The sequence below is a fragment of the Carlito syrichta genome, unplaced genomic scaffold (genome assembly GCF_000164805.1).
Source record: "Carlito syrichta isolate Samal-C Ts95f unplaced genomic scaffold, Tarsius_syrichta-2.0.1 Scaffold288411, whole genome shotgun sequence".
NCBI classification, from domain to species: domain Eukaryota; kingdom Metazoa; phylum Chordata; class Mammalia; order Primates; family Tarsiidae; genus Carlito; species Carlito syrichta.
In genome coordinates, this window is record NW_007232507.1 from 189,472 (window position 1) to 199,544 (window position 10,073).

Below are 10,073 nucleotides of genomic sequence, written 5' to 3' on the forward strand. Positions count from 1 at the left end.
TATGCAGTTTCAGCACAGTCTCGTTAAGGTAGAGTTTCCTTTTTTTACAGAACTAGCAACATTTTTATTGATGAACTGGTCTCAGGATTTTCTTCCCTCCCCCCTAAAAAGATTTGATTATCATTCATTGGTCCCGGATATTGTGCATTAGTCCATCACTTTGCAGTGTCATGTGAAGGTTCCAGAGACCAAAGCAAAGTTCACAGGACAAAGCCTATAGTTTCTAGTCCTCTCCTATCACAGTAACATTTTGTTGATTTTTATAAAACAATTTACTGTCTACATGGTCAATGTCTATTTGTGGTGACATGTTAAAGTAGCCTTAAAAATTGTGTTGAAAAAAAATTTTTTTTTTTTTTTGCTTTGGAGTCTCACTCTGTCACCCAGGCTGGAGTGCAGTGGCATGCTCACAGCCACTGCAGCTTCGACTTGCTGGGCTTAGGTGATCCTTCTGCCTCAGCCTTCCAAGTAGCTGGAAAAACAGGTGCGTGCTCCTACACTCAGCTAATTTTTTAATTTATTGTAGAGACAAGGTCTCACCAAGTTGTCCAGGCTGGTCTTGAACCCCTGAGCTTAGGGCAATTCTCTCGCCTTGGCCTCCCAAAGTGCTGGGATTACAGGCTTGAGTTATCACACCTGGCTCTGGAAATTTTTTAACAAATTAAAATTCATCTGAAAGCTCATAATGCTATCTTGGTCTATTTAATATACCCTACAAAGATTTCCTTAATGGACATGGCTGAAAAATGCCAAACCCTAGCTCTGACTTCTGCTGCTTCCGCCAGGTCTCACCAAGCAAATCTATATCTCAGTGTCAATAAACTCCTTCATTCCTGGCGAATAAGCCTTTTCAGTTGGGAAGGTTTGGCCTGCATAATACAATGGCAGAAAGAAGTATCTTCTACTGAAATCCACTGAAAGAGGAATTCTTGGAGACAAAATGGGCTGAACTTCAAAAAGAACAGTGACTGAAAATGAAGTAGATTCTCGTGTCCTTTTAAATTTGTTCCTCCCTATTGTAAGGAAGGTCTCAACCATCCTCCCTAGCATAAAATCATGGAAACAACTGAGGGACATTTGTTATAAAATGTTTCAAACTCACAAGCAACAAAATGGAAAAACAAAAACAAGAACAACTCAAGTGTCATCATCAAGTTTTCTGTTTTATTTAAGATTTTAGTTTTAATTCTGAAGAAAGAGGTACATTTCCTTGTTTTTAGTTTTAGCGTCAGGTTATAACCAGGTTTCTGTTTCTTTCCTCCTGTCTTTTCAATACTGCACAAACATCCAGAAACTACAGGGTTAAGTAAAAGCTGAAAGCAAGGAGGTCAGAGATTTGCTCCTGATGGTTAAGAGGGCCCCAGAGCAGTGCTATCTCAAGAGTGCCCTGGTCAGTGAATTTAAGGTGAAAAAATATATATATATTTCTGACAGAGGAGAAAGACTGAAAAGATCTTTAATATACCCTACAAAGAGCTAAAGATCTCAAAGATACTTTAGCTCTTGTGTAGGTGTTAAATCTGTGAATACTTTTATAAAACTTTTGAATTTACTTTATCTAAAGCCAAATGTTTTTTCTCCTTTAAAAAAAAACACTCCTTCCCTCCTTATAAACTCTTTAGCAATATGCCAGTTACTACTATAGATCAATTTGTCTTTCCAACAATTTCCAATAAATTATTTTGCTTAACAACACAATCAAGTCCTCGCCATCAACTTGCCAAAAGAATTAAAAATTAAATTAAAAGCAATTTCTCTGTAATAGTGATAAGCTGAATACAAGATGTATGCCAGGACCACTGCTTTCCCCCATGCATTTAGCAATCTCATTAAAATGAACCTGGTTTTCAAACTTCTGCAGTTGATAATGCATTTACTTGACCTTTCTTATAGATTAATCGTCATTTTCTGCTAAGCAGATTATGTCATTATTATGCGCAACAGACAAACAGTAATTTTCTAAGTATCAAGACTGCCCTTTGATTTTTTTCTCTCCTTAAAAAGGCATTTTTAGAAACATTCAACAGTGTCACTCAAATGCTGGATCAACAGAAACTTTTACAATAAAAAAAAAAAAGATGGTAATGACCCTGTGATCACATTGCATCTGGGGGCAGGGAGAAAAAAATTGATCAGGAACTGGATTCTTCAGAACATAAGAGATGAGAAGGGAGCTGTGGGTGGTGGACTGAGGGAGAAACAGGGTGGGACAAATCCTGCATCTTCTAATGGTTCTCCTCTTTGCCTAGTGGCGGTCCAGTGTTGAACTCTGTAGTAAATCTGTGGGGGTTTTACTGGGGGGTCTGAAGGCTGTCTGAAAGCCTGGGGGTGGGGAGTGGAAGCTGGAGGGATTTGAAGGAGGAGAGTAGGGATTCCAACTGGCTCTGTGCAGGGGGATCTGTGTGCTGAAGGGGGTGCTGTGGTGGGTCTGTGACGGAGCAGCACTGGGGCCGTCCATCTCTGTGAGGGCCTGAAGGGATTTTAGCCAGTGTGGAGGATTGTCATCTTGAAGAGAGTCTAAACTGTTTCCTGAAGATGCTGGAATACCTAAGGAGAGAGAGAGAGAGAAAAAAAAAAAAGGAGGGGGGAAAAAAAAAGAAGGAAAATGGTGAATTTGTGCAGAAAGAACAAGAAGGTCACCAAACAAATTTAAAAAACAAAAGTGATTAGGTTATATCCAAAAGGAAACACAGAATAAATTACCATTTTAAACTTCTTCCAAATCAGAATCTTATGTTCCTTTATCCTCCCCCCCCCAATAACCAAGACTTATTGTCACACAGATCTATGCCTCCTCTTCAACTAGGAACTTAGTTTTCCACTGCCACAGAGGCAGAGCTGCACAACATAAACCCCAGAGTTGTATGCTGGTATCTCCCAATTGTGCTTCTCCTTTTCTAATAGGGATGCATAAGCAAGATAGCCTTATAATAGAGAGCTTTATAAAAAAAAGTGGAGTATGTTCCTTTTAAGAAGGATAAGTCAGATCCTTTTATACTTTGAGGCTTACAAATTACACACATGTTGCCAGACATTAACACCTACTTACACCAAAACAAGCAACTGAGGCACCAAATGCCTTGTCACACACTTAGGTCAAACAAGTTAACCAAGACTGCATGAACCTGAGGATGAAACAAGCCACCCCACACTTGCCGCTTTATGAAAAGAAACTTATGTTGAAGAGACCTCTGTTTTTATTTAACCTGGGCTAAAAACCAAACTGATGGTAGTCAGAGGAGCTGAAGGGAGTGAGAAAGTTACCTGTGATGATGGCTGGGTCTGTCCAGCTGCCAGGGCTGTCCCAACTCAGGCTGTCGGTGGTGGCAGTGTTGGACGTTGGTGCACTGTGGTTGGCGTTGGAGGGGGAAGAAGAATTGGGCAGTTCACCAAAGTTGATGTTAATGTTGGGTAGAAGTGCCCTTAGCCCGTCCTGCCATTCCTTCATACTTAAACTCTCTACAGAACTGCTGTTGTCTGGGAGATTTATCAACAAAAAAATAAAAGATAAAAAAAAAATAAAAAGCTGACGTTAGAAACATATGTTGTTCTTCAGTGGTTAAGCGGGAGAATATTTTTTCTTTATTGAGCATTTAAAATGAGTTGTCCTAGCAAGATAAACTTGGTTAGGATTTTGCTCATGAGCTCAGGGCCCCCGAAATAAGTGAGGAAAAACTTGCTCAAGAATCAGAAGCGCGAGCTTCTTGTCTCTCCATGTAGCCTCTTCACCATTATGTTTTTGTAAATCAGTAATCCAGTTTAAAAACTCAATGCTCCAGAGCACAATTAGCTACATTATGAAGTTTCAGTTAGTGAGGCATTTAGCCAGTTAAACTGACTTATTCTACAAAAAAAAAGGAAGCCTGGAAAGTTTAATATAGGAGCTTATTTCTGAGCCCATCAGATGGAAGAAAAGTCATTTTATGAAAAATAAACCTAAGGAATGAAAAAAAAAAGAAATTCTTCTTGATTATAAACTGGTAATGTATTCCAGAGGAGAAAGGCAATAATGAACAGGCTTTTAAATTTGAAAGAAGTATTTTCTGTTAGTCACAAAGGCCAAAGAGGCAGGGGCTAAGACACCTTTTAGATGCAAAAATTTCCAACACAGTATGCTTGCTCTACTCTAACAGTTATACAAATGATTCACCACCCAGAGTCCTATAGTTTTCTGGGTCTTATGAACAGTGTCAAACATGGGCAGACACTATCAATATAGAATGGCTTTTTGTAAGTTGTGACTAAACTAACCTGATCTTCTTCCATCCAAAATCCACACAGTATAACTAACTGGTTGGCAGGGAAAGAGTAAAAGTCTAACAACTATTTAGATAATTTCCACTGGAAATAGGAATGTAGGTCAAATTACCAACTGAAGTATTTTGAAACAAAAAAAGCATAGAAAAATATTTCTGGCGCTACAGAATTAATTAGTGATCAACATCGATGATGATGATGATGATGATGATGATGATGATGCTCTGTCAGGCACAGCCTATGCTGTTTGGTGAAATCAGAGTTTTCTTTTTGCAATTTTGCTTTGCACCAATCACTGATCTGTGCTAAATTATATCATGTTTCAGCAAGTGAAGTATTTAACTCCATTGACCTTAATACAAAAATACAAAAAAACCTTCCAAAAAACAAAAAGCCTACAACTACACCCAATGAAGATCATCTCTGAACTTATTAAGATGAAGAAAAAGCACTCGATGCTATACAGACAAGACAACACAAGGGAAAATAAATTCTTCAAATCTACTTCTATTTCACAATTGATGTAACTGATTAAACTTCACCCTTCTTACATTTGTATATTATTTTACACATGTGTTGTGCTATACAGTTTACAAGGCACTCTCATAATCAATTATTATTTCACTTTGATCTTCACAACAACCCTGTGAGGCAAGCAAAAGAGGAGGAATAATCTGCATTTAATATAAAGAAACAGACTCAAGAGTAATTTGCTCAAGTTTGCAAAATTTGTTATGTTGGGAACTTAAATCCAGACCCTGAGATTTAAAAAATATAAACATATAAACACATTCCCCGAGCCTTCTTTCTTCATCTACTTTGTAGAGACTATTACTTGATTATTTAATGGGTCCAGTTTATAATGGGAAAACCCAGGGGCCTGGGAGCCCCTTGATTAAGAGGAGGCAAGAGAGAAACACAGATGCATCATGGCCTGTCCATCAGCTATGACTAGCAGAGAAATATGTGGCTGAAGGAACAAATTGGACTTTGCAGTCAGGAAAAAAAAAATTCATCAAGAATACAATCATCAGAATTTCCCCCAGTTCCCTGACTGCATGAGACCACAAATTAAAGCCCAAGAACACTCTCAACATAGGAAGGGCTGGTGGCCATGGTATATTCTAACCTTAAAAGCAGTCAAACTGTCAGGTTGAATAACTTAAAATGATTTTCAAGTAGCCAAAAACTAAACTCTAAACAAGGAAAACTTCCCAGGAAAAAAACAAAATCCCCTGAAATAAACGATGATGTACAACTATGTGGGAAAATGTTCACTAAGAAGTATATGCAAGCCGGGCTCGATGGCTCAGTCTGTAATCCCGCGCTTTGGGAGACTGAGGTGAGTGGATTGCCTGAGCCTGTGGGTTCGAGACCCGCCTGGGCAACTTAGCGAGACCTCATCTCTACAATAAATCAAAAATCAGCCAGGCGTGGTAGCACGCGCCTGTAGTTTCAGCTACTTAGAAGGCTGAGGCAGAAGAATCGCCGGAGCCCAGCAGGTCGAGGCTGTGGTGGCTGGGAGTGGCCACTGCACTCCAGTCTGGGTGACAGAGTGAGACTACAACTTAAAAATAAATAAATAAATAAATAAATTAATAATAAAAAATAAAAAAATAAAGAAGTCTATGCAGATGGTGAACCTCTCCTTTTACTAAAGAGAAAAAGGAATATCTCATAACTCATCCAATTTACTCCTTGTTTTTGTTTTACATTTAGTGAGCAATGAAACTAAGGAACACTTATTTTTGCATTAATAGGATAATAATCTGCATTTATATAGAGTTTATTTGAAAATTAGGTATCACATTTGTATACCTAACTCTGAATTGTTCCCATCTTTAAAATAATCATTCAGAAATTAAAAAATTTAAAAAAAAGAGAGAGAGAAGTATTGGGAAGTCGAGGTGGGAGGATCACTTGAGACCAGGAATTCAAGATCAGCCTGGGCAACATAATAAGACCTCATCTCTAAAAAAAAAAAAAAAAAAAGTAGATCTGTATACATGGCTAGGAAAGATTCCCAAGGTGCATTATCAAGATGAAAGCATTAAGTTCCTCAACAGTATTTTTGTATGACAAAATCAGAAAAATCAAAGAGCAGAGAACATTTCTGGAAAAATTATACAAGCAATTATTAACAGTAAGTGTCTCTGGAAATTGGGATAGGCCAGAAACCCTTTCCTTTTGTGACTTTTTATACTGTTTAAACAAAATTATATTGAAGTATATATACTTAAAAAAAAAAAGAAAATCAGTATCACAATACAGTCAATAAAGACAATAAAGGCAGGGGACTTACATGAGAACTCTCTGTACTTCCCACTTGCTATGAACTTAAAACTACTCTAAAAAACAGTCCTTTACAAAAAAAAGACATTTATTCCTCTGATTACAGACCAATAAAAGAAGAGTATGTCAGCCAAAGAAATTCATGTATGGCACATGATATAGAAAAAATGAGAAATTAAGATCTTCCCAGATATACTATAATTATAAGATACTTTGGGAAATAAATTAGCTACTTTAGAACTCAACAATCCTGACCCTCCAGAAAGGCACAGCCTTGCATTTTGGGAGCCTGCTACCATGTGTGTGTGGTTTACAGTAAAGTTGCAAATATTACAGGGAAGTGGAATGGCACTTTTAGCTCTGGGAATGGGACCATATTCCAAGTAACTTAGAACAAAAAATTTCACTGTTTCCTCCACAACTGCTATGCCAGGTATGGCAAAAGAAAAATCCCAACCCTACCAGAACAGCTCATCTCAGTCCAGTTGCACCTCAGTTACCTCCTTTACATCTTCCCCACCACACTCCCTGACCCACATTTGTCTTGAATGCCAGGACTTTTGCAATTCTGTTCTTAGAAATACACACAGCAGGGTTTATCAACCCAGGCACTACTGACATTCTGAACTGCATAATCCTGTCGTGGAAGGCTGTCCTATGTACTGTGGAACGTTCAGCAGCATCGCTGACCTTTACCTACCAGGTGCTAAAAGCACTAACCCCTCAGTTGGGACAGCCAAAATTGTCTTTAGACATTGCCAATGTCTCCTGGGGGAACAAAATCACTCCCAGCTGAGAACCACTGAAGCAAATGAAGTTGTTTCTTGCTTCTAGGGCTCTAAATCCTACTTGGATATACAATTTCCTTTCAAATAGTATTAGGACTTTGACTCATCTTGTTACAAATTCATTTTCCTTTTTTTATTTTTTTTAAGTTGGAGTCTCACTCCACTGTTACCTAGGCTAGAGTGCAGTGGCTTGCTCACGGCTATTGCAGCCTCAACCTTTGGGCTCAGACAGTCCTTTTGCCTCAGTCTTCTAAGTATTCAGAACTACAGGCATGTGCCACCATGCCCAGATAATTTTTTGATTTATTGTACAGATGAGATCTTGCCAAGTTGCCCAGGCTGGTCTCGAACCCCTGGACTCAGGCCTTGCCTCTGTCTCTCAAAAAGAGGCCTTGCCTCTGTCTCTCTTGTGTTGGGGTTAAAGGTGTGAGCCACTGTGCCTGGCCTTATTTTCCATTTATATTATAGAACTTCACATTCTATAAGTCAGTAGGTCTTAGAGAGAAAACATCAGACTCAACATTGCAAATGGGTTGCATAAAGCAATCAACCCCACAACCGGCTATCAATATAACCTTAGGCATGTACCATGCTTAGTCTCTTAATATGCCAAGACCCCTACTATGCAAGGAGAAATAACACCTTACTCTCTTATAAGAATAAAATAAGAGATGGAAAAGCAATTTGGAGCACATGTATTACTTGCTAAATGCCTAGCAACAAATGCTTCTCTAGTGGTTATAGTAAACTTTTCAAAAAGCTACGGCAGGGAATTTCTCACTGCCAGGAACTGGCCCTGTGCACAACAGGCTCCTCTTAAGAACATAGGGGTAACACCCATCACTCTCACAGAGGGACTGTATAGTCAATCTAAGCAATATGCCCTCATCACTAAGACACTGCAGAAACAAGGTATGAAAAAGCAGTTTAAACTTTCTGTAAGACTTGAAAAGATAATAAAAATCAAGTTACCAAACATAATAAAAATGATTAAAAATTTAAAGTATTTAATTAGTAATACATACAATAATACATTGGGGAAGGAGTATTGATTTTTAAAGAACTGCTAACAAATTTAAATGTTTTCTGATGTTAAAAAACTAATTTTAGCCGGGCTCGGTGGCTCAGCCTGTAATCCCGCGTCTTTGGAAGGCTGAGGTGAGGGGATTGCCTGAGCCCGCGGGTTCGAGACCCGCCTGGGCAGTGAGACCTCATCTCTACAATAAATCAAAAAATCAGCCGGGTGTGGTAGCGCATGCCTGTAATTCCGGCTACTTGGAAGGCTGAGGCAGAAGGATCGCCGGAGCCCAGCAGATCGAGGCTGCGGTGGCCGGGAGCGGCCACTGCACTCCAGTCTGGGTGACAGAGTGAGACTCCAACTCAAAAACAAACAAACAAAAAAACTAATTTTACTTTACTTTATATAAATGTGTATAACAAAACACTATTTTCAGTTCTAAACAATTTGAGGGCAGGAGAGGGGGTCAAGTTGCAGCAGTTTTGTTTTCCAGTGTACAACTTGGCATACAATTTAAAGTACTTGCAAGGTGCCATATACCACACTCTCATATTCTATTGTGTAAGAAGTATCAGCAGACTTTCAATTTACCTGACTCAGAAAGCCTTTTATTAAAAAAGAAATGGTGGAAATTCTGCCAGCATGCTAACAGCCTAACACCCAATCCACAACACGTCTGCTATCACACATTAAGCAAGCTGACAATCTAGTTTATAGCAACAACAACAACAAAAAAAAATCAGTATAAAATGCATCTACTAGGGCTGCCAAGCTAAACACTAAAGCAACTCTTTACTTGAGTTTGTGCAAGGAACACAAAAGCACTTGGTCTATTCTCAAGAAGTTTAAATACCAGATGGTATGACAATGAAAATACATGAAGTTCAACAACTGCAATCCGAAAATGCAGAAGAAATGTCCAGGGTTGTACACAACTTTAAAATGCCATAAAAATTAAGTAAAGAGAGAGGCCAGTTGTACACACCAGTGAGCATGTACTGGTGGATGAAGAACATTTGCAATCACAGAGCTGATGTTTTGGTGACTGCATAGTTCCCTAATCCCCCACCAAACCTAAAAAAAAAATCTCAAAACAGGTTGAAACTATCTTTGGTATTTCTACATAACACTGGAATGGTCCAACTGCTTACTAGGAAATATACAGAAAGGCATGATAAGCAATTACTACAGTACAGTATGAAATGATGATGTGTTCTGACATCAGAACTTTCACAGAACATTATAAAACAGGAAAAGACAAACGGCTTAGGCATATACACACAGTTAGCATTACAATGTCCAGAGCGGGACACTTTATTTTCTGGTCCTCAGATTAATCGAACCTTTCTGGTTTGCATAAAGTCTTCAACTGAAAGAATGGAAGAAGGTGACATGGCACTAGGCAATGCATCCCTCCCATCCTGATTTCATGTATTTTACATATTAGGGTACCATGTTAAGATTTCATCTGAAAAATAACATCTGCTGCTAAAAGGGTAAAGGCATATAATGACAACATGGTGAGATAAAACACACTTAAGACAAACCCTAACACAGGACTATTCAGGTATTTGTTTATAACAATATATTTTTTTTTTTTTTTTTTTTTTTTTTGAGTTGGAGTCTCACTCTGTCGCCCAGAATGGAGTGCAGTGGCCGCTCCCGGCCACCGCAGCCTCGCCTGCTGGGCTCCGGCGATCCTTCCGCCTCAGCCTTCC

The 10,073-nt window shown here is 38.8% G+C and overlaps 1 protein-coding gene across 4 annotated transcripts in view; it reads right to left on the minus strand.

The window, feature by feature from the left end:
- Positions 1–1,142: 1,142 nt before the first annotated feature.
- CNOT4 (CCR4-NOT transcription complex subunit 4) overlaps positions 1,143–10,073 on the minus strand; it is a 151,485-nt gene continuing 142,554 nt past the window's right edge. For 2 of the 4 annotated variants that reach the window (XM_008053725.2, XM_021710302.1), the window contains exons 11-12: positions 3,265–3,477; positions 1,143–2,547 (exon numbers count right to left, since the gene is read on the minus strand). In XM_008053725.2, coding sequence (XP_008051916.1) covers positions 2,246–2,547; positions 3,265–3,477 — 515 coding nt within the window. In that variant the 3' untranslated portion in view covers positions 1,143–2,245. The remainder of the gene's footprint in view (positions 2,548–3,264; positions 3,478–10,073) is intronic. The other 2 variants (XM_008053726.2, XM_021710303.1) reach the window with 1 other exon arrangement.